We start from the raw sequence: 24,987 nt of genomic DNA on the forward strand, positions 1-24,987 counted from the left end.
TGGTGGATTTGAACTGCCGACCCTTTGGTTAGCAGCCGTAGCACTTAACCACTATGTCACCAGGGTTTCCGTTATTATCCTATGTGTTGTAAATCCTAACCTCTATAATGTTAATGAAGCAGGATTAGAAGCAGTTATATTAATGAGGCAGGACATGAAGGAGTTGGGGCCAAGATAGCAGAATAGTCAGATGCTTCCTGTGGTCCCTCCTACAACAAAAACCCAAAAAACCAAACCTGTTGCTGTCAAGTCAATTCCAACTCAGCTTCCTGTGGTCCCTCTTACAACAAAAACCCGAAAAAAACAAGTGAATCGATTATATATGACAATCTAAGAACCCTGGTCATCAAAGACAAAGTTAAGGAGTCAGACTGAGAGGCAGGGGGAGGGAGAGACACCCTGCAGGCTGGACCAGCTGGCGCACAGGGGCTGAGGCAAGCAGTAGTGCTCGGTGCTCGGGGTGTGTTTCACTACGTCAGGAGAGGCCGGACAATGGAGAGTCTGCACAAACCTCTGAAGCCAGGGGAAAGTGGTGCTAGATCTACAAAAGTTAAGTGCAAATGTCTAACCTACTGCATGAGATCAAAAAAACCCCTCCCCCTCTAGGGCTTTCATAATGGAGAAGTGCCACTTTCCCCTCACCCATTCCGCTCCTCACTCTGTTCTGATACCACCAGTTTGGCAGTATTCAACAATTGCCACACCCTCTAAACCAGAAATAGGAGCTATCTGCCCAGACTAGCCTTGCAGCTTCAGGGGGGAAAAAAAAGAACAGCCAACTCCCCTAAGCCTGATACTCAGGACTAACTGTGCCCAAACCAGTCTCACAACCTTAAAAAGTCACCACACCCCCTAAGCCAGGAACTCAGGGCAGACCTTGCCCCTTTGCCTAGGCAAAGTCCGGGGGTCCATGGACTTTGAATGTCCTTCACTCCTGCCTAGACCTGTGTGGGCTGATTCAACAGCATAGGCCCTCATTAGCATAGAACAACAGGGTATATACCTGAAGCCTATTTTCAACTCCAGCAGCCAAGGGGGAGTTGCAGATTAGTGATATTTGACATCACCCTGCCCATTAAGCAGGGTCCTGTCCAGACACATCAGGGGCCTGAGAACTGGTGCTCTCACCCATTCCACCTAACTACCCACAACAGAAGTCTGAGAATAAGTGGTGCCTCCCAATCCTTACAGTCAACAGCATCGGGTACCCAAAGTCCGGCTGTAAAGCTCACCCACCTATGCGCTCTAGGGGACAGGGACATGCCTTCCAGCTAGGCACTCAGGGGCTGCCATCAACCCCCTACCTTTCTCAGTAAATAGCCCCCTACTGCAGCCAGACACCTGTGCCTGTTCCAATCACCCTTACATAGCCCTGTCCACCTAGGTGATAGTTTGCACCACACACTCAGTGACCAACAACCTGGACACCTGAGCTGAATCCACACAAGACAAGTAAATGGACTCCCGGGCTAACACACCTGGTAGTGGTGCTAACCACCTGGTGACAGAACATGAGAACTTCAAAGATGGCAACAACCAAAGTAGCTCACACGCACAGCCTATTTAGGCATATCAAAACAAAACAAAAAGCTAGGACACAGTAAGCAAACATACAATGTTGTTGTTGTTGTTAGGTGTGATTTAGGAAATAATATTAGAGTCATTATTCCCTGTCCTTAAGCATAGAGAATGTGAACCAGCTGGAGCTGGGCTCACAAGGACTCAAAAGGACACATCAACTGGGCCCTGAAGTATAAAGACAACAGATAGGATAACCTGGAAAATGTAGCGAAATTTTCACATAAGCCAGAACACAAAAGACTTTCCACTCTTATCTTTTTCTATTAACATTTAGTGAATAGAAATTTGTTAGACCAATGAAGGCCCTCCTGACTGTCATTACTGAAACCTGTACCAATGATTGTTCAAAAAGACAATTCAAAATGTTTCTAGCCAATCTGTGAAAGGGTGAAGCTTTCAATGCTTTTGCCCTTTTGTAATGTTAATATATACTAACGACTCTGTAACCTTCCTTGGATTCGGGCAGACATGGCTGTGGCAGCATGCTTGTCCGTTTTTCCACTCCTGCCTATTCTGTAATATTCTCTGGACTTGGCAGACATGCCTGTGGTAGCATGCTTGTCCATTTTCCCATTCTTGCTTACTCTGTAATATTTCCTCAGACTCAGGCAGACATACCTCTGGCAACATGCTTTGTCTGCTTCTGAATTTTGTCCTTCTGAATATAGGCTGAAAAAAACTGTCTTTTTGCCTTACTAAACTTGGAAATGTTTTTTCCCCTACAACAGGTGCCATCAAGTCGGTTCCGACTCATAGCAACCCTATGCGCAACAGAACAAAACACTGCCTGGTCCTGCACCATCCTTACAATCGTTGTTATGCTTGAGCTCATTGTTGCAGCCACTGTGTCAATCCACCTCATTGAGGGTCCTCCTCTTTTCCATTGACCCTGTACTTTGCCAAGCATGGTGTCCTTCTCCATGGACTGATCCCTCCTGACAACATGTCCAAAGTATGTAAGATGCAGTCTCACCATCCTTGCTGCTAAGGAGCATTCTGGTTGTACTTCTTCGAAGACAGGTTGGTTCGTTCTTTTGGCAGTCCATGGTATATTCCATATTCTACGTCAACACCACAATTCAAAGGCATCGATTCTTCTTCAGTCTTCCTTATTCATTGTCCAGCTTTCACATGCATATGATGCGACTGAAAATACCATGGCTTGGGTCAAGCAAACCTTAGTCTTCAAGGTGACACCTTTGCTCTTCAACACTTTAAAGAGGTCCTTTGCAGCAGATTTACCCAATGCAACGCGTCTTTTGATTTCTTGACTGCTGCTTCCATGGCTGTTGATTGTGGATCCAAGTAAAATGAAATCCTTGACAACTTCAATCTTTTCCCCGTTTATCATGATGTTGCTTATTGGTCCAGTTGTGAAGATTTTTGTTTTCTTTATGTTGAGGTGCAATCCATACTGAAGGCTGTGGTCTTTGATCTATTCATAAGGTTTTCACTGGCTAATGCTTTTCAGAAGTAGACTTTTGGGTCCTTCTTCCTAGTCTGTCTTAGTCTGGAATCTCAGCTGAAACCTGTCCTCCATGGGTGACCCTGCTGGTATCTGAATACCAGTGGTATAGCTTCCAGCATCACACCAACATGCAAGCCCCCACAGTACGACAAACTGACAGACACATGGGGGAAACATACAATAAATAAATGTAATAATTTATTGGTGGCTTGGAGACAACAGTCAATATCAAATCACATACAGAAGGAGATCAAAAGAGCTCCAGCATGTGACCAAAACAAAGAACCAGGAAACCTCCCACAGGAAGAAAAGGTTTTGGAATTACCAGAGGTAGAATTCAAAAGATTAATATACAGAGCTCTTCAAGAGTTCAGGAAGGAGATCAGACAAGGCCAAGGAACACACAGACAAAGCAATAGAGGAATTCAGGAAAGCAATACAAGATCAGAACAACAAATTTACAGGCTGCTAGAACCCATAGGGAGTGAGCAAATAGAAATCCAAGAGATTAGCAATAAAATTTCAGAATTAGACAGCTCAATAGAAGGTCATAGGAGCAGAATTTAGGCAATGGAAGTCAGAATTAGTGAGATTAAAGATAAAGCACTTGACACGAATTTATTTGAGGAAACATCAGATAAAAGAATTTTTAAAAATGAAGAAACTCTAAGAATTATGTGGGATACTATCCAGAGGAACAATGTATGAGTGACAAGTACCAGAACAGGAGGGGATAACAGAAAATACAGAGAGACTTGTTGAAGATTTGCTGGCAGAAAACTTCCCTGATACCGTGAAAGACAAGAAGATATCTATCGAAGAAACTCATCAAACCCCACACAAGGTAGACCCTAAAAGAAAGTTACTAAGATATATTATAATCAAACTTGCCAAAACCAAAGATAAAGAGAATTTTAAGAGTGGCTAAGGATAAACAAAAGCTCACCTACAAAGGAGAATCAATAAGACTAAGGTCTGGCTGCTCAGCAGAAACCATGCAGGTAAGAAGGCAATGAAATGACATACATAAAGCCTTAAAGGAGAAAAATTGCCAGCCAAGAATTATATATCTAGGAAAACTGTCTCTCGAATATAAAGGAGGAATTAGGGCATTTTCAGATAAACACATATTATGGGAATTGTAAAAACCAAACCAAAATTACAAGAAATACTAAAGGGAGTCCTCTGGCTAGAAGACCAACAATATCAGATAACAACCCAAGACTAGGACACAGGACAGAACAACCAGACATCAACCCAGATACGGAAGTCACAAGAATAAGTCAAAGCTAAAAGACTGAAAATAGGGAAACAGAGCCGTCAATACTAAACGAAGACAACATTAAAACAAAAAAAGAGGGACTAAATAGTGCAGTCATAGAACTTTCATATGGAGAGGTAGTTAAGGCAATATCAAGAAATAAAGTCTTGGTTTAAGCTTAGAAAAATAGAAGCAAATTTTAAGGTAATGACAAATGAAATTAACAAATCTACCCATCAAAATAAAAAAGAAGAAAACCATAGACTCAGCAAATACAAAAATCAACAATAATGCAAAAAAATGAAAAGAAAATACACAAAGAAAAATGACTCAGCACAGAAAATTAAGTGGAACAAGGAAACTGTCAGCACCACAAAAAAAAATCAAAATGACAGCACTAAACTCATACCTATCGATAATCACACTGAGTGTAAATGGACTAAATATACCAATAGAGAGACAGGGACTGGCAGAATGGATTAAAAAACAGAATCTGCCTGTATGGTGCCTACAAGAGACACACCTCAGACTCAAAGACACAAACTAAAGCTCAGAGAATGGAAGAAAAATATATCAAGCAAACAACAACCAAAGAAGAGCAGGAGTAGCAATATTAATCTCTGACAAAATAGACTTTAAAGTAAAATCCACCACAAAGGATAAAGAAGGGCACTACATAATAATTAAAGGGTCAATGCACCAGGAAGACATAACAATAATAAATATTTACACACCCAGCGACAGGGCTCCAAAATACATAAAACAAACTCTAATGACATTGAAAAGAGAAATAGACAGCTCCACAATAATAGCAGAAGGCTTCAACTCACCACTTTCAGTGAAAGATAGAACATCTAGAAAGGAGCTCAATAAAGTCACCACAGATCTAAATGCCATGATCAGCCAACTTGGCTCACAGACATATACAGAACGCTCCACCCAACAGGAGCCAAGTATACTTTCTTTCCCAACATACATGGAAGATTCTCCGGAATAGACCATATACATATTAGGCTGCAAAGCAAGCCTTAACAGAATCCAAAACATCGAAATATTGCAAAGCATATTTTCTGACCATAAAGCCATAAAAGTAGAAATCGATAACAGAAGCAGCAAGGGAAAAAAAATTAAATACATGGAAACTGAACAACATCTGGCTCAAAACTACTGGGTTCTAGAAGAAATCAAGAATGGAATAAAGAAATTCATAGAATCAAATGAGAATGAAAACACATCTTACCAGAAACTTTGGGACACAGCAAAAGCAGTGCTTAGAGGTCACTTTATAGCAATAAATGGACACATTCAAAAAGAAGAAAGGGCCAAAATCAAAACATTAACCCTACAACTCAAACAAATAGAAAGCAGCAAAAGTAGCCCTTGGACACCAGAAAAAAGGAAATAATAAAGATTAGAGCAGAAACGGAAACCCTAGGGGCATAGTGGTTAAGAGCTATGGCCGCTAACCAAAAGGTGAGCAATTAGAATCCCCAGGTACTCCTTGGAAACTCTATGGGGCAGTTCTATTCTGTTCTATAGGGTCACTATGGAACAGAATTGACTCTGCAGCAATGAGGTTTTTGTTGTTGTTGTTTTAGAGCAGAAATAAATGAAATAGAGAATAGAAAAACAATTGAAAGAGTTAACAAGACCAAAAGCTGGTTCTTTGAAAAGACCAACAAAATTGATAAACTACTGGCTAAACTGACAAAAAACAAAAACAAGAGAGAAAGCAAATAACCCAAATAAGAAATGAGATCGGTGATATCACAATAGACCCAACTGAAATAAAAAAGGATCAAAACAGAATACTATAAAAAATTGTACTCCAACAAATTTGAAAACCTAGAAGAAATGGACAAATTTCTAGAAACACATTACCTACCTAAATGATCATAAACCAAGGTAGAAAAACTAAATAAAATCATAACAAAAGAAGATATTGAAAAGGAAATTAAAAAAAAAAAAAAGAAAACTCCAACAACAAAAAAAAAAGCCCTGGACCTGACGGCTTCGCTGGAGAATTCTACCAAGCTTTCAGAGAAGAGTTAACACCACTACTACTAGTGGTATTTCAGAGCATAGAAAAGGATGGACTACTCCCAAACTCATTCTATAAAGCCAGCATAACCCTGATACCAAAACCCTGCAAAGACCATAAAAAAAAGAAAATTATAGACCAATATTTCTCATGAAAATAGACGCAAAAATCCTCAGCAAAATTCTAGTCAATAGAATTCAACAGCATATCGAAAAATAATTCACCGTGCCCAAGTGGGATTCATACCAGGTATGCAGGGATGATTCAACATTAGAAAAACAATCAATGTAATCCATCACATAAATAAAACAAAAGATAAGAACCATGTGATCTTATCAATTGATGCAGAAAAGGCATTTGACAAAGTCCAATACCCATTCCTGATAAAAATTCTCAGTGAAATAGGAATAGAAGGGAAATTCCTCAACATAATAAAGAGCATTTATACAAAGCCAACAGCCAACATCAACCTAAACAAAGAGAATCGGAAAGCATTCCCCTTTAGAACAGGAACCAGACAAGGATGCCCTTCATCACCAATCATATTCAACATTGTGCTGGAGGTCCTAGCCAGAGCAATAAGCCAAGAAAAAGAAATAAAAGGCATCCAAATTGGTAAGGAAGCAGTAAAAGTATTCCTATTTGCAGATGATATGATCTTAAACACAGAAAACCCCAAAAAATCCACAAGAAAACTACAGAAACTAAGAGAAGTTTTCAGCAAAGTATCAGGATACAAGATAAACATACAAAAATCAGTTGGATTCCTCTACACCAACTAAGAGAACTTCAAAAATGAGATCACCAAGCCAATACCATTTACAATAGCCCCCAAGAAGATAAAATACTTAAGAATAAACTTAACCAGAGAAGTAAAAGACCTATACAAAGAAAACTTCAAGACACTACCGCAAGAAACCAAAAGAGTCTCACTTAAGTGCTCATGGATAGGAAGACTCAACACTGTGAAAATGTCAGTTCTACACAAAGCAATCTACAGATGCAATGCAATCCTGATCCAAATTCCAATGGCATTTTTTAACGAGATGGAGAAACAAATCACCACCTTCATATGGAAAAGGAAGAGGCCTTGCATAAGTAAAGCATTACTGAAGAAGAAGAACAAAGTGGGAGGCCTCACATTACCTGATTTTACAACCTATTATATCACCACAGTAGTCAAAACAGCCTGGTACTGGTACAACAACAGATACATAGACCAATGGAACAGAATTGAGAACCCAGACGCAAATTCATCCACCTATGAGCAGCTTTTATTTGACAAAGGCCCAAAGTCCACTAAATGGGGAAAAGACAGTCTCTTTTACAAATGGTGCTGGCATAATTGGATATCCATCTGCACAAAAATGAAACAAGACCCATAACTCACACCACGCATAAAAACTAACTCAAAACGGATCAAAAACCTAAATATAAAATCTGAAACAATAAAGATTATGGAAGAAAAAGTAGGGACAACACTAGGACCCCTAATACATGGCATAAACAGAATACAAATAATAACTAACAATGCACAAACACCAGAAGAGAAACTAGATAACTGGGAGCTCCTAAAAACCAAACACTTACGTTCATCAAAAGACTTCACCAAAAGAGCAAAAAGACAACCTACAGGCTGGGGAAAAAAAATTGGCTATGACAAATCCAATCAGGGACTAATCTCTAAAATCTACAAGATACTGCAAAACCTCAACAACAAAAAGACAAATAATTCAATTTAAAAAATGGTCAAAGGATATGAACAGATACTTCACCAAAGAAGACATTCAGGTGGCTAACGGATACCATCTCACTCCAACAAGGATGGCACTAATCCAAAAACCACAAAATAATAAATGTTGGAGAGGTTGTAGAGAGACTAGAACACTTATGCACTGCTGGTCAGACTGTAAAATGGTACAGCTACTTTGGAAATCAATTTGACACTTCCTTGAAAAGCTAGAAATAGAACTACTGTACAATCCAGCAATTCCACTCCTTGGAATATATCCTAGAGAAATAAGAGCTGTCACATAAATAGATATATGCACACCCATGTTCACTACAACACTGTTCACAATAGCAAGAAGATGGTAACAACCTAGGTGTCCATCAACAGACAAATGGATAAACAAATTATGGTACATACAAACAATGGAATTCTATGCAACAATAAAGAACAATGACGAACCCACGAAAATACTGCACAACATGGATGAATCTGGGAGGTATTATGCTGAGTGAAATTAGTCAGTCGCAAAAGGACAAATATTGTATGAGACCACTATTATAAGAACTCAAGAAAAGGTTTAAACACAGAAGAAAACATTCTGTGATGGTTATGAGGATGCAGAGGGAGGGAGAGAGGAATTTACTAACTAGATAGTAGACAAGAATCATCTTAAGTGAAGGGAAGGACAACACACAATACACAGGAAGTCAGCACAACTGGACCAAAGCAAAAGCTAAGAAGTTTCCTGAACACAACCAAACACTTTGAGGTACAGCGTAGCTGGGGCTGGGGCCTGGGGACCTTGGTTTTGGGGGACATCTAGGCCAACTGGCATAACAAAGTTGATTAAGAAAATGTCCTACATCCCACTTTGGTGAGTGGTATCTGGCATCTTAGAAGCTTGTTAATGGCCATCTAAGATGCATCAATTTGTCTCATCCCACCTGGAACAAAGGAGAATGAAGAACACCAAAGACACAAGGAAAATATTAGTCCAAGAGACAAAAGGTCCACATAAACCAGAGGTTCCATCAGCCTGAGATCAGAAGTCGATGGTGCCTGGCTACCATCAATGACCACCCTCACAGGAAATACAACACAGAGTCCCTGACAAAGTGGGACAAAAATGTGGAGAACTCAAATTCATGTAAAAAGACCAGACTTAATGGTCTGACTGAGATCGGAGGAACCCCCAAAGCCAGGGCCCCAGACGCTCTGTTAACCCAGAACTAAAGCCATTCCTGAAGCCCACTCTTCAGACAAAGATTAGACTGGACTATCAAAGATAAAATAATACTCGTCAAGAGTGTGCTTTTTAGTTCAATCAGATACAGAAGACCAAACGGGTGGCTCCTGTCCAGAGGCAGGATGAGAAGGCAGAAGGGACAGGAACTGGTTTAAAGAACACAAGAAACCCAGGGTGGAAAGGCGGAGTTTGCTGTCACACTATAGGGGTTGCAACTAATGTCACATAACAATATGTGTATAGTAAGTTTTCGTATGAGAAATTAACTTGAGCTGTAAACTTTCACCTAAAGCACAATAAAAAAATAAAATGGGGCAGGACACAATCTACAGGATTAGGTTGTATCTTGAGAAATAAAATCTCTTTTGAGATATAAAAGAAAGAAGTGAGTGGAGAGGAGAGGGACCTCATGCCACCAAGAAAGAAGAGCAAGTCCTTTGGACCCAGGGTTCCTGAGCTGAGAATCTCCTAGACCAGGAGAAGATTGATAACAAGGACCTTCCCCCAGAGCTGACAGAGACAGAAAGCCTTCCCCTGAAGCTGGCACCCTGAATTCAGACTTCTGGCCTCCTAGACTGTGAGAAAATAAACTATTTTTTTTCTTTTCTTTTCTTTATCCACTTGTGGTATTTCTGTTACAGCAGCATTAGATAATTAAGACAGTATCTCAGTGGAAAAGTACCCAAAAGCTCTCCCACAAAGCATGCACAAGTCTTACTGATGAAATTCTGGAAGCAATACCCCCCCTCCTTTCTAACTCATCATTTCCCAAAAAAACGTTCTTTGGCACAATAGTTAATAGTTCTACATGAAGCTAACAGGTGTTAAAAATTAAAAGAGTATTTGATGGTCAGATTAATTTGCAAAACTCCAGGTTAAGTAAATTAAACAGGTTTCCTTATTTCACAGTTTATTTCAGGACAACATATACATTAAATGTTTAGGAGAAGAAGCTATAATGTGCAACATTTATCACACTTATTTGGTCACAGAGCTCTTTTGACTTCAGCATCAAAAGGAATTAGTGATTCAGAGAAGAAACTAGCCTACAGGGCTAACAGCCTACATGAACCGTGGCCTCATCTACCCTGAGACCAGCAGAACTAGATGGTGCCTTTACCAGTAGTGACCATTCTGATCAAGGCCACAATAAATGGACCCCAATAGAACATGAGAAAAGTGTGGAAGAGAATTCAAATTCTTAAAAAGTCCAGACTTCCTGGACCAGTTGAGACTAGAGGACTCCCTGAGGCTATCACCCTGAGATACCTTTTAAACCTTGAACTGAAACTAGCCCCTGCTGTCAACTTTTAGCTAAATAACAGATGGGCACACAAAATAAGGGATATTATCCATGACTATGGTGCCCCATTAAAAGTCATCTATATGAGACCAACCAAACCAAACCAAATCCACTGCTGTCAAGTCGATTCTGACCTATAATGACCCTGTGGGACAGAGTAGAACTGCCCCATAGGGTTTCCAAGGCTGTAATATTTACAGAAGCAGACTGCCACATTTTTCTCCTGCAGAGCAGCTGCTGGGTTTGATCCACCAACCTTTTGGTTAGCAGCCAGGTTCTTTAACCATTGCACTACCAGGGCTCCTTATATAAGACCAAAAGGTCAACAATTACTCTAAATCAAAGATGAGAAGATAAGGCAGCAGGGAAACTAGAGCACTGGAAATGGAACAACCAGAATGCAATTAAAGAGAATGTTGACCCGTTGTGAAAAATGTAACTTAAGTCCCTGAACAATTTGTGTAGAAATTGTCAAATGGGAACCTAATTTGCCATATAAAGTTTTACCGAAAACACAATAAAATATTAATCTTTAAAAAAGGGGTGGGGGGGCCAATTATTCCTTGAAAGAGACTTTGTAGAACCTAGCCTAACCCACCAGTGACTTTAATGACCAAAACTGCAGGCCAAAACAGAAGAATCTGACTTCATGAAAGAAGGCTAGAGTTGGGGTGGGGCAGGAGTGTAGGCCAGTTAAGTGTTTGAATGGGTAGGTCCTTAGGGGCACAACTAAAATCAAACTAGGTGAGTGTTTACCTCCTCATAGGACCAGTACTGCTTACAATTCTATTGAGAGCTGTAATTTCAGAAATGGTCTTGTACTCTGGTACAATGATTCTCAGCAGCAAGGAGAACATATATACTACTCCACTCCCCAGGGAGACAGATTCAAAACACCCAGGGGCTTTTTCCATCTACGTCTATCACTTCCAATGCTCACTTGTGTGTGTCAGTGCACACATACACACAACTGTGAAAGGTGCCCCCAAGGGGACATGAAATTGGCCCTGGATGCATTGGTGCATCGAAAAAGTTTACAATCAAAAGAAAACAGACGGAATACACAGTCACTGTACCAAAAAGAATTGGTCGACATTCAGCCATTTCAGGAGGTAGCATATAATCAAGAACCAACGGTACTGAAGGAAGAAGCCCAGACAGCACTAAAGGCATTGGTGAAAAATACAGCTCCAGGAATTGGCAGAATACCAACTGAGATGTTTCAACAAATGGATACAGCACTGGAAGTGCTCACTCATCTATGCCAAGAAATTTAGAAGACAGCTACCTGGCCAGCTGACTGGAAGAGATCCATATTTGTATCCACTCCAAAGAAAGGTGTACCAATGACTACAGAAATTATTGAACAATATCATTAATAACACACACAAGTAAAACTTTGCTGAAGATCATTCAAAAGAGGTTGCAGTAGTACATCAACAGGGAACTGCCGGAAATTCAAATGGATTCAGAAGAGGATGTGGAATAAGGGATATCATATCCATTGTCAGATGGATCCTAACTGAAAGCAGAGAATACCAGAAAGATGTTTACCCGTGTTTAATTGACTATGCAAAGGCATTTAACTATGTGAATCATAACAAATTATGGATAACATCACAAAGAATGGGAATTCCAGAACATTTAATTGTGCTCACAAGGAACCTGTACTTACACCAACAGAAGTCATTCAAACAGAACAAGGGGATACCGCATGGTTTAAAGTCAAAAAAGGCATGTGTCAGGGTTGTATGCTTTCACCATACTTATTCAATCTGTATGCTGAGAAAATAACCCAAGAAGCTGGACTATCTGAAGAAGAACAGGAAATCAGGATTGGAGGAAGACTCATTAACAACCTGTGTTATGCAGATGACACAACGTTGCTTGCTGAAGGTGAAGAGGACTTGAAGCACTTACTGATGGAAAGCAAAGACTACACCCTTCAGGATGGGTTACACCTCAACATAAAGAAAACAAAAATCCTCGCAACTGGACCAATGAGCAACATCATGATAAACGGAGAAAAGATTGAAGTTGTCAAGGATTTCATTTTACTTGGATCCACAATCAACACCCATAGAAGCAGCAGTCAAGAAATCCAATGATACATTGCATTGGGCAAATCTGCTGCAAGAGACCTCTTTAAAGTATTAAAAAGCAAAGATGTCACCTTGAAGGCTAAGGTGTGCCTGACCCAAGCCATGGTGTTTTCGATTGCCTCATGTGCATGTGACAGCTGGACAATAAATAAGGAAGACTGAAGAATTGACGCCTTTGAATTATAGTGTTCATGAAGAATGTTGCATATTCCATGGACTGCCAGAAGAATGAACAAATCCGTCTTGGAAGAAGTACAACCAGAATACTCATTATAAGCAAGGATGGTGAGACTGTCTCACATACTTTGAACATGTTATCAGGAGGGACTAGTCCCTGGAGAAGAACATCATGCTCAGTAGAGTAGAGTCAGTGAAAAAGAGGAAGATTCTCAACAAGGTGGATTGACACAGTGGCTGCAACGACCGGCTCAAGCAGAACAACGATTGTGAGGATGGCGCAGGACTGGGTAGCGTTTTGTTCTGTTGCATATAGAATCGCTATGAATTAGAACTGACTCAATGGCACCTAACAACAATTTTATAGGTGACGAAAAAGATTTATGGATGTCAAATATCTTGCCCAAGATCACACAGCTTATTAATGGCAGAACCAGAACTAAAATCCATTGAAATGTTTAACCACTTAGAACATGCTCAAAACCCAGTGAAGAAAAATCTCTTTTTCTATTGAATGCCATTATCCATTATTTTCCTTTAAAAGCATTAAAAATCATGTAAATAAAAAGAAGCCTGATTTACTTTTTTTAAAGGATAAACATGGAACATTACACTTAATGTTTTTAAAATTAAATCTAAGAAAGAAAAATCTATTCAATAAGTATAATACATAATAAAAATGGTTTCATTCTTTACTATGATGTGTTAAGATGAAGAGGGAGGAGGAAGAGAAAGACAAAAAGGAATAAATGAGGGGCAAATAAAGATACAACAGAAATTTTTTCAAAGAAGGCTTTGAAAAATATCTGGACCTAAAAATCAGGTTGTTACTACTAGACTTGTTTGAAAAATGGTGTTTGGACTGGAAGCAAAAGCATTCTTGAAATTTTCCTCTCACTTCAATGACAATCTTAACTCACTAGATAGTGGGGGATCCTACCAACTTTATCTTAGACAATTGTCCTCTTGTAGGGTTTACATCCCTAATTTCTGAGAATACTGTCACTGAAAGCATTGAAAATTTCATTTTCTTTATGCAGCTACAATCATAAATGAGACCACATATTGATACATGCGCTATGAACTCATGAAACCAAGTCAAAGGCCAGATATGGCTTTGAGCCTAGAAAGTTACCTGCTCCTGCTTTAAAGCTTAGAAATTATAGCTCTTTTAGAAGTGGAGGACAATCCTACAGTATCTTTCTTCTGTAGTTAGGTGGGTAAAGCCTCTTTAACTGAAATTTTCCCCCAGAGAATCATAACTGTGGTTAACAGGATGAGGCAGAGTAAAGGTGAGACCGTCATCTAGAGTAGCTTTTTTCCGTATTTTTTAACCACAACCCACAGTAAGAACTACATTTATATACTAACCCCATATATACACGCACGTACTAACCCCATATATACACGCACGTACTGTATAACCAAAAGTTTTACAAAATAATGCCTATCTTTATTATATTGCTTCATTCTGATATTTTCCATTCTATGCTACTCTGTTTCATTTTTTTTAATGCTCATCTAGATCAATTACATTCATAATCCAATGGATCAAACCTCTAGTTTGAAAGACCCTGAACCAGATCTCAGTGACCAGAGTGTATGTTGAAAGATCTGCCCTGACACTGACTCACAATGAAAACACATGGAAATCATATTAAATATCTAAGCAATCCCATGCCATACAGCAGTTCCCTAAAGTGTGTTTATGGAACAAGTCCTTTAGATGCTCCTATACAAGATTTCCCAAATGTGTTTAGGAAATACTGAACACTGTAATCTACTCTTGGAGATCCACAATATTCATTAACATATCAAATGCATTGAGTTATCCTCAGGGGGGAAAAAAATACTTGTTTAACCCAGAATTGTCAAGTTTGTCTGACCCCATGACATGTTTCTGTTGCTGCTGAACACTTTTGGGGAATACTGCATATAGAAGAAACTACTGGGTTAGAAAGGAAAATTAGGTCCCAGCAGCCAAAAGATAGCTGCATCTTTTCCAACCACAAACATTTTGAGAGAAGGAGAAAAGGTTTTGGAATTCTGTCTAGTACCAAAGGAAAACAAAATTCACAAGGAATTAAAACTAAAGTAAGCTATAGCTTGTTAAGATCAGAGAAGTAAGAGAAACTGACAAATGCATCCTTAATATATTCCCAGCATCAACAAATTTGTCAAATACCCACTACGTGTCCCTACACTGAATGTTACAAAAGGCCCTACCTAGCTGCTGTAATTATAGTTTTGTAAAGAACCAGTTTAAAGGCTTGATTAAAAATGTTTCTCTAAATATGGAATAGAACCTCAAATTCCTTAAAAAAAAAAAAAAAAAAAGGACCTACAGGACTGATGGACTGATTGAGACTAGAGGACTCTCCGAGACTATTGCCCTGAGATACTCTTCAAACCTTGAGGTCACCTTGTAGCTAAATAACAAATTGGCTCAAAAAATAATGAATATCTAGAATAAAGAGAAGAACCACATGATCATCTCTATCCCCCCCCCAAAAAAAAAAAACCCCGTGCCATCAGATGCAGAAAATGCATTTGTTAAAATTCAACACCCTTTCTTGATAAAAACCCTAAAGACGTTTGGAATAGAAGGGAAACCCCTCAATATGATTCAGGGCATATACAAAAAGCCAACAGTCAACATTATACATAATGGAGAAAGACTGACAGCTTTCCCTTTGAAATCGAGAATGAGACAAGGGTGCTTACTCTTACTACTTCTATTCAATATTGTATTAGAAGTCCTAACCAGAGCAATAAGACAAGAAAAAGAAAAGGAGGTATCCAGATTGAAAAAGAAGTAAAATTATCCCTATTTGCAGATGATACAATCTTATAAATAGAAAATCCCAAAGGGCCCGCAAGAAAACTTGTAAAGCTAATGGGGGAAGTTAGCAAAGTTGCAGGGTACGAGGTCAACAAACAAAAATCAGCTGGGTTTCTGTATAGCAGCAATGAGAAATCTTAAAGGGAAATTAGGTTAACCATTCCATTTCAATAGCATCTAAGAAAATACAATACCTAGGAATGAATCTAACCAGGGATGTGAAGGATCTTTACAATAAAAACTATAAAACACTGCTGAAAGAGATTAAAGAAGACTTAAGCGGAAAGATGTTCCATGTGATGGATTAGAAGACTTAGTATTGCTTAGATGTCAATACTACCCAAAGGAATCTGTAGATTCAATGTAATCCCAATCAAAATTCCAATAGCCTTCTTTACAGAAATACAAAAACTAATCCTCAACTTTATATGGAATGGCAAGAGGCCCCAAATAGCTAAAGTAATGCTGAAGGAGAACAAATTAGGAGGACTCACACTTCCTGATTTTAAAACATACTATACACCTAAAGTAATCGAAACAGCCTGGTAGTGGTATAACAATAGACACAAAGACCAATAAAATTGAATTTAGGGCTCAGAAATAAACTCACATATCTACGGTCAACTGATTTGTGACAAAGGTACTAAGTCCATTTGATGGGGAAAGAAGAGTCTCTTCAACAAATGGTGCTGGGAAAATTGGATTTCCTCACTCAGAAAAATGAAACAGGACCCATGCCTCACACCATACACAAAACACAAATTCAAAATGGATTAAGGACCTAAATGTGCAAAATCAAGCCACAAAATCTTAGAAAAAAATACAGAGGCAACACTGTCAAACCTAGCCTTTAAAAATGGACTATCAAACATACTAACAAAAGCACAAACAGCAAAAGACTAAATAAATGGGATTGCTTAAAAATTAAAAACATTTGTTTACCAAAAAGTGAAAAGGCAAGTTATCAATTGGAAGACTATTTTCTGAAATCATATATCTGACAAGGATTTAATAACCAAAATATATATAAAACTTTGACAACTTAACAACTAAAGGCAAATCACCCAAACGTAAAATGGGCAAAGGAACAGACATTTCATCTAAGAGGGCTTATTCCTTCAAATAGCCACCAAACACATAAAAAGATGCTCAACATGAAAAGATGCTCAGCATCATTAGTCATCAAAGAAATGCAGATCAAAACAACAATGAGATAGCATCTCACTCCCACTAGAACAGCTAAGATAAAAAAAAAAAAGAAAAGAAAATAATAAATGTTGGTGTGAATGTGGGGAAATTGGAACACTTACCAATGCTGGTGGGACTGCAAAATGGTACAGCCATTGTGGAAAACAGTGTGGCAGTGCCTCAGAAAACTAAAAATAGAACTACCATCAGATCCAGCAATTTCACTCCTAGTTATATACCCAAAAGACTTGAAAGCAGAGACTCAGAGACTTGTATACGAACGTTTACTAAGTACAACAATGTTCACTGTTCATAATAGCCAAAAGGTAGCAACAACCCAAATGCCCATCAATAGATGAATGGGTAAACAAAATATGGCCCATACATACAATGGAATACTACTCAGCCAGTAGGAGAAATGAAGTTCTGATACATGCTATAATATGGATGGAGCTGGAAGACATTATGCAGAGTGAAATAAGTCAATCACAAAAGGACAAATATTGTATGACCTCACTTATATAAAAAGACAAGAAAAGGCAAATATATGGAGACCAAAGATTATTAGTGGTTACCAGGGGCAGGAGGGAGGGAAAAAGGTGAGATTAACTGTGATGGAAAAATCTCACTGATTAAGGGAAGGGTTGCACAGCTGATTATTGTAACTGCTGTCAACAAGCTATACACCTGTAAAAAGTTGAACAGGCAAAAGTTGTGTGAGTGATACATTTAGAATGATGCCAAAAAAAAAAAAAAAAAAGAGTGCTTGCTGAGGCTGCTTATGTACAACCTAAAAACTTCATGGAATTGGTTTCTTGGTCTGAAGGTTTAGGGTCATGATTTCATAGGACATCCCAGTTAATTGACCTAATAACGTTTAGTGCTTCTGTTCTACCTTCTAGTTCAATGTGTAGTGGCTGAGGTCTTAAAAGCTTACAAGTGGCTATCCACGGCACAACAATCGGCATCTATTTACCTGGAACATCAGAGGAAGAATGAGGGTCAGAAAAAAGGAGGAAGATATGGAACGTGTAGCTAATTGCCTCCATGAACAACTGTCTCCTTTGCTGTGAGAACAGAACCAGATGGTACCCAGCTACCATTACTGAAAATTTTGATCAAAGAGTCCACAGAAGAATCCTGATCAAAAAGGGGGAAATGCAGAACAGAATTTCGAATTCTCTTGCACTCTAGGATTCCTGGAGCCATGAAGGTTGGGTAAACCCCTGAAACTATTGCCCTGAAATAGCTTTAAACATTAAACCAAAAACATCCCCTGAAATCTTCTTAAAACCATACAATAGTTTAGCTTAACTAGTAGAAAACGTATGCCTTGAGTGTTATGATGTTTTAAGAACTACCTATACGGGACCAAACTGATAATAGCAACTTGAAAGATTAGATAGGAACCTTAGGGGATACTGAATTTATGTTAACAGGGAAAGAACTCAGAAAAAGAGGGTGAGAATGGTTATGCAACTCAAAAAATGCAATCCATGTCACTAAATAGTACATGTGGAACTGTTGAATTGGCATATGTTTTGCTGGGCATATTCTCGACAACAACAAAATAAATAAAATCATGTATATAAAAAATGAATATTACCCATAAGTACTTTACCCTTTTAAAAATCATCTATGTGAGACCAAACAGTCAGACCAAACTGTCAACAATTACTTTAAAACAAAGATGAGAATGTAAGCAGCCAGGGAAACTAGATTAATGGAAACAGAACAAACAGAAATGAGAACGTTCAGGCATTGTAAAGGATGTAACCAATGTCACTGAACAACTTGTGTAGAAACTGTTGAATGGGAACCTAAACTGTTACGTAAACCTTCACCAAAAACACAATAAAATATCTTTAAAATAGATAGATAAAAGAACTTCGGAATCAAAAAAAAAAAAAAATTTTTTTTTCCTCTAATCTGGAAAAGGGAAGAGAATTACATGTCTTATGATAAAAATATGCAAAGGATCAATTCGTCTTCCTCCTACACTCATACTGGCCCCTGAAGTAGTCTGTCAAGAGTTGCCTGTATTCTTATTTACCAAAGCACATAGTGTAACAGCTAAAGGATGTAAAGGGTGACCAGGATATATGAGGATGACCAGCGGTGAGAAGTCTTTCTGACTAAAGTGTCTTTTTATTGCCAAGGGGTACCCAGGTGGTACAAACAGTTAACACATTCAGCCACTAACTGAAAGAATGGAGGTTCAAGTCCACCCAGAGGTGCCTTGAAGGAGGGCCTGACAATCTACCTCCAAAAAATTAGCCATTGAAAATCCCATGGAACACTATTCTACTCTGACATGCATGGGGTTGCCATGAATCAGAATCGACTTGACGGCAACTGGTTGGTTTACTTGGATTTTTGTTGGTCTCCTTACACAAAAGCATAGGTTCCATGAGGCCAAGAACATCGTCTGTTTTGCTCATCTGTGCATCTCCAGTACCCCAAACGGTGGCTGGCACACCGTTGTTGTTGTTGTTGTTAGGTACCGTCAAGTTGGTTCCGACCCATAGCGACCCTATGCACAACAGAACAAAACACTGCCCAGTCCTGTGCCATCCTTACAATCGTTGTTATGCTTGAGTCCATTGTTGCAGCCACTGTGTCAAACCACCTCGTTGAGGGTCTTCCTCTTTTCTGCTAACCCTGTACTTTATCAAGCATGATGTCCTTCTCCGGGGACTGATCCCTCCTGACAACATGTCCACAGTATGTAAGATGCAGTCTCAGCATCCTTGCTGCTAAGGAGCATTCTGGTTGTACTTCTTCTAAGACAGATTTGTTCATTCTTTTTGCAGTCCATGGTATAGCCAATATTCTTCGCCAACACCACAATTCAAAGGCATCTATTCTTCTTCAATCTTCCTTATTCATCGTCCAGCTTTCACATGCATATGATGGGATTGAAAATACCATGGCTTGGATCAGGCGCACTTTAGCCTTCAAGGTGACATCTTTGCTTTTCAACACTTTAAAGAGGTCTCTTGCAGCAGATTTGCCCCGTGCTATGCATCTTTTGATTTCCTGACTGCTGTTTCCATGGCTGTTGATTGTGGATCCAAGTAAAATGAAATCCTTGACAACTTCAATCTTTACTCCATTTATCATGATGTTGCTTATTGGTCCACTTGTGAGGATTTTTGTTTTCTTTATGTTGAGGTGCAATCCATACTGAAGGCTGTGGTCTTTCATCTTCATTAGTAAGTGCTTCAAGTCCTCTTCACTTTCAGCAAGCAAGGTTGTGTCATCTGCATAACGCAGGTTGTTAATGAGTCTTCCTCCAATCCTGATGCCCCGTTCTTCTTCATATAGTCCAGCTTCTCGGATTATTTGCTCAGCATATGGATTGAATAGGTATGGTGAAAGGATACAACCCTGACACACAACGTCCCTGACTTTAAACCACTTGGTATCCCCTCATTCTGTCTGAACAACTGCCTCTTGATATATGTACAGGTTCCTCCTGAGCACAATTAAGTGTTCCGGAATTCCCATTCTTCGTAATGTTATCCATAACTTGTTATGATCCACGCAGTCAAATGCCTTTGCATAGTCAATAAAACACAGGTAAACATCCCCCCACATGTCATCAGTTTGTTGTACTACAGGGACTTGCATGCTGCTGTGATGCTGGAAGCTATGCCACCGGTATTCAGATACCAGCACGGTCACCCATGGGAGGACAGGTTTCAGCTGAGCTTCCAGACTAAGACAGACTAGGAAGAAGGACCTGGCAGTCTACTTCTGAAAAGAATTAGCCAGTGAAAACCTTATGAATAGCAGCAGAACATTGTCTGGCACATAGTAGGTGCTTCATAAACAAATGCTGAATAAAAACAGTCCAGGGACTGGCCAGGAGGGAAGACTGAGTGGAGAGAGGAAGAACGCAGACTGCGTAGTCAGGGTTCTACAAGAGATCCGATGCCAGTGTACTGTTCCTTCATCATCAACCACACCTTCGTCTTTCTCTTTCCCAGGGCTGGGTGCACCACCTTGAGCATTTCAGATTGCACCCAAGAGGATTCAAGTCCCTTGAAGACAGTGTCTGGGTCTTGTTCTCCAACTTGGGGGCTTACTCTCAAGAAGTACTCAACAAAAGTTTGTAAGATTAGGTTGAAAAAGAACAGCAGCCTGCCTTGAAAGGGCCAATGCTCACCAGAAGTCTTGGGATCTTTCGTGGTCTCTCCACATACAACAATGTCTCTCCCTTCCACACTTTCTTGTCTCCCACACATTCCAGCACTGCTGATTTTCCTCAGAATGAGGTAAGATGGGTTATGATGCCAACTCCAGAGTTCAAAAACCGCCCAAGAGCATCACTGCATCATCCGTACACATATGCAAAGAGGAACAGACTTGGAGATTTTAAATGATAAACAAACTTAGTCAAACTCAGAAACACTAGTCTATGCCCTCCCTGAGGTGGGGTGGGTGTAGGCCTTTTTCCTCTGATGAAATATATACTTCAAAGAGCCACAGGGGTAAAATCTTGCATTCTCAGCTCTTCCTGACAATGAAAGATTACTTTGCCATAGGTACGCGGCACCCATTTACTTTTACGCACCCATTACTTACCAAAAAGCTCACCCGACCTGGCCAGAGTGGGACAGGTCCACACGGTTATGTCATTCTTGGGAGCACCTTGGCCAGTCACTATCTCCTTTGTCTTAGGTAGCCAGATAAGGGAGCAAATCTGCAGTAATGACCAAAAAATGCAGAACTGTGGGAATTTCTGATTCATTGTGAATATACTTTGAACTGTTCACCACCCATTCTCCAGTCCACAGCTGGGGTTAAGGTGTTTTAGGAATTAATACTAGTTCTAGGGAAGCTCACCCCAAGAAAACAGAGCACTAAGTATGCTCCAGGCTTAGGTGCAATAAACTTACAAATTTAAGTAGACTGTGATCATTAGCCAGGAATGCCCAGGCTGCTCTCAAGTTTCACAGTCAAAGCAATGGTAAGAAAGGAGGAAATTGTGAAAAGAAAGAAGGAAAGAAAGGAAACACAACTTAAATAAACCTCGAAATCATAGATGAAAAGGTTTTATAAAAAGAAGTTCTTGAGAACTGAAATTCCTTATGGATTCAGTAGGCAAGGTCAGGTGTGTTTGGGTTCTACGCTATATCACAAAATATTTTCACAGGATTCTAGAAGAATCAAAATGGCAGTGAACTTCAGAGGAGATGCGTACCTGTGAATTTGTGCTTGGAGACTGGATGCTCTCCCCAGTGTTTAGATCCAAGATATGTAAGTGTCCATCTTTCATTCCTCCTCCAACAGCAAGTACTGAAGACTTCCAGGGGCACCAATCCATGGCCTTTAAAGTTCCAAGAATAAAAGAGCAGGTCACCCTTGGAGGAGATGAACTCCTGAATGTGATGTACCCAGGTGAGCAGGAATCCCAGAGGTCTGCACCAATGGTGGGTCACTTGGAGCCTCCGATCCAAAGGCAGGAGCAACAGTATCCTCCAGGGATTACTTCTCGGGGTCTAGAAATCACTTCCAAAAGTGATGGTACCTAACAAAACTCTTCCTCAAATTATGACAACAATTGTTTGTATTTTTAATATAGAAAAGTCACATAATAATATGGCTGGAAACTATGTTCAACACATCCTACAGGGCAAAAAACTGCTGCTAGAGTAGCTCACATGCACGCCTAGAATCTGGTTATGAAATGCAGTCTTTCTTTGGTTTACCTACCTATGTCCTTAAGTTCTAGGTGGTCATCATATAAAAGAATAAAAGAGAAAGTTTTATGCAATTGCTTACAACTCAAAAACTCCCAGGCATCTCAGAAAATAAAATTGCCTTTTATATATATATATGTTACTACAATTAACTCTGAAAAATAGAACTTAGTATAACTGCATATTTATACTGATAATTGAAATGACTAATAACAATAACTTTAAAGAACATTTTAATAAATATTTCAATTATATTTTTCTGTGGAGTCCTGGTGGTGCAGTAGTTAAGAGCTTGGCTGCTAACCAAAAGGTCAGCAGTTCGAATCCACCACCCACTCCTTGGAAGCCCTATGGAGCAGTTCTACTCTGTTCTATAGAGTCGCTATGAGTCAGAATCGACTCAACAGCAATGGGTTTGTTTTTTTTTTTAATCCGTACATCCTTGTCAATCATCACAGTAACTACTCTCATTTTTGTATATTATCTTCTATATGGAAAAATATGTATATACTGTTTTGTTTTCAATTTTAATTATTATATAAATAATTTTCATGTTTAACATACTTTTCAGAATTACCACTTTTAATGATTCCATAATATTCCATCATGTTGTTGTATTCTAATTAATTTTGGTTTTTCTGTTGCTAGATTTAGGTTGGTTTTATTGTTTTGGTTTGGTCTGGTTTGCATTAGGTTGAACTGGCATGGCAGGGCGTGAATTTTTGGTTTTTGTGTTTTGTTTGTTGTTGCTTGCTGTTGTAAAAAACACTGTACTAAACGTATTCTTGAGTGTCTTTTGTTTCTTACAAACTATTTTTTAGGTAAATTCCAAGGTTCAAAATTGTTGACATACTGGCTCGAGCATTGTGCTTGTTGGGGGACAGCCCCAGCAAGGAAAGACCCTCACTGTGCATCCTGGCAGATAATCCGAAGAACTGACACGTAGCCCTTTCCAGATTCATGCGTTCAGGGAAACTTACTGACACGGGTAAGTAGTTGCTCTCCGGTGGCGGCCGGCTGGAGTGTTTTCCGCAACCACCTAGCAAGGAACCCAAGCTTGTATACCATTCCAGCTGGGACCAAGGCTCATCATTTTTCTCCCACACCCTTGGGTAGTCAGCGTACCCAGGGACTTCACGTCCAGGCCCAGATGTTTTCCTTCTTGTTGCTAAGGCATTCCGTGGCCTTGGCCACTGGCCTAGTCATGCCACCCTCGGCCTTGTACCTTAGTCCGAGTCCATCCCGAATTCATCTCCAGCATGCTTTGGGGAATAACAAAGCTGATTCCATTAGGGAGGGGATGCATATAGCTGAATAGCATTACCCTATAGTGCTCTTTTAAAAACTGTCTATATGGGATCAAATGGAAAACAGCTCAACAGATAGAAAACAAAGAGGGCAATGAGTTTATGTTAATGGAGGGAGAAATAACTCAGAAAAGGAGGGTGGGAATGGATACACAACTTGAACATAATCAATGTCACTGAATTATAAATGTACAAATTGTTGAATTGGTGTATGTTCTGCTGTGTATATTCTCACCAACAACAAATAACTTTTTTTAAAAAGTGTTGACATAGGCAACCAATGTCACAAAACAGCATGTGTTTTGTTTAATGAGAAACTAATTTGCTCTATAAACTTTCATCTATAGCACATTTAAAAGTGTTGACATGAAGTTTTATATAAAGAGTTGTAACTTTTTACATCACCTGCATCAAATGAGTACACTAATTTCATCCTGAACTAAGATTACTTGGAGTTTAAAATGTTATTTTATAGCTAGTGAAATTGCAGTAAGTACAAAACAGATTATGTGGCAGAATGTGGAGAGTCATTGCCCTAGTGACTGTTCTTGTGATTCCCCAAGTTTTAGCTTCCCTGAGACTTGGTTTGCACCAGTTTCCAGAAACTCTGTCTTACTGAAAAGGACTTTCATTTAGTAGTTCAATTCATTCAACTGCTGACAACAAGGCATCTAAGAAGTTAACTTGTTTTGCTTGGTTTAGGTTTTTATCTGTTGGTTTTTTGGTTTTTTCTGTGCTTTTTTTTTAGACATAACCATGTGCTGATCTCAGGGTGTATTAAAAACAAGATTACTGTCAGAAGAGTAATGACTTCAAGTATCTTATGTACATTTTCCCTAGATTTTTTTCAATTACTAATAGTGGAAATTTGGACCTAAAATCATTCTCAATGTCCTATGTACATTAAAAACCACAAGCCAAAGCTATTGGGCCAGCACCACGCGGTAGCAGCAGCACTACGTATTCCATCCTCTATTAGGAAACTCTGTGATAACTTTTAAGTTCTTATATTGTTCATAAATTTGCTTATC

The 24,987-nt window shown here is 39.3% G+C and overlaps 1 protein-coding gene across 1 annotated transcript in view; it reads right to left on the minus strand.

Annotated features, from left to right (window-relative positions):
* CDC20B (cell division cycle 20B) overlaps window positions 1-24,987 on the minus strand; it is a 71,784-nt gene that overhangs the window by 1,137 nt on the left and 45,660 nt on the right. Inside the window, exons 10-11 of the mRNA XM_049867604.1 lie at window positions 22,151-22,276; window positions 21,532-21,649 (exon numbers count right to left, since the gene is read on the minus strand). Of these exons, the coding sequence (XP_049723561.1) occupies window positions 21,532-21,649; window positions 22,151-22,276 (244 nt within the window). The remainder of the gene's footprint in view (window positions 1-21,531; window positions 21,650-22,150; window positions 22,277-24,987) is intronic.

The sequence above is a fragment of the Elephas maximus genome, chromosome 2 (genome assembly GCF_024166365.1).
Source record: "Elephas maximus indicus isolate mEleMax1 chromosome 2, mEleMax1 primary haplotype, whole genome shotgun sequence".
In the NCBI taxonomy this organism is placed as follows: Eukaryota; Metazoa; Chordata; class Mammalia; order Proboscidea; family Elephantidae; genus Elephas; species Elephas maximus.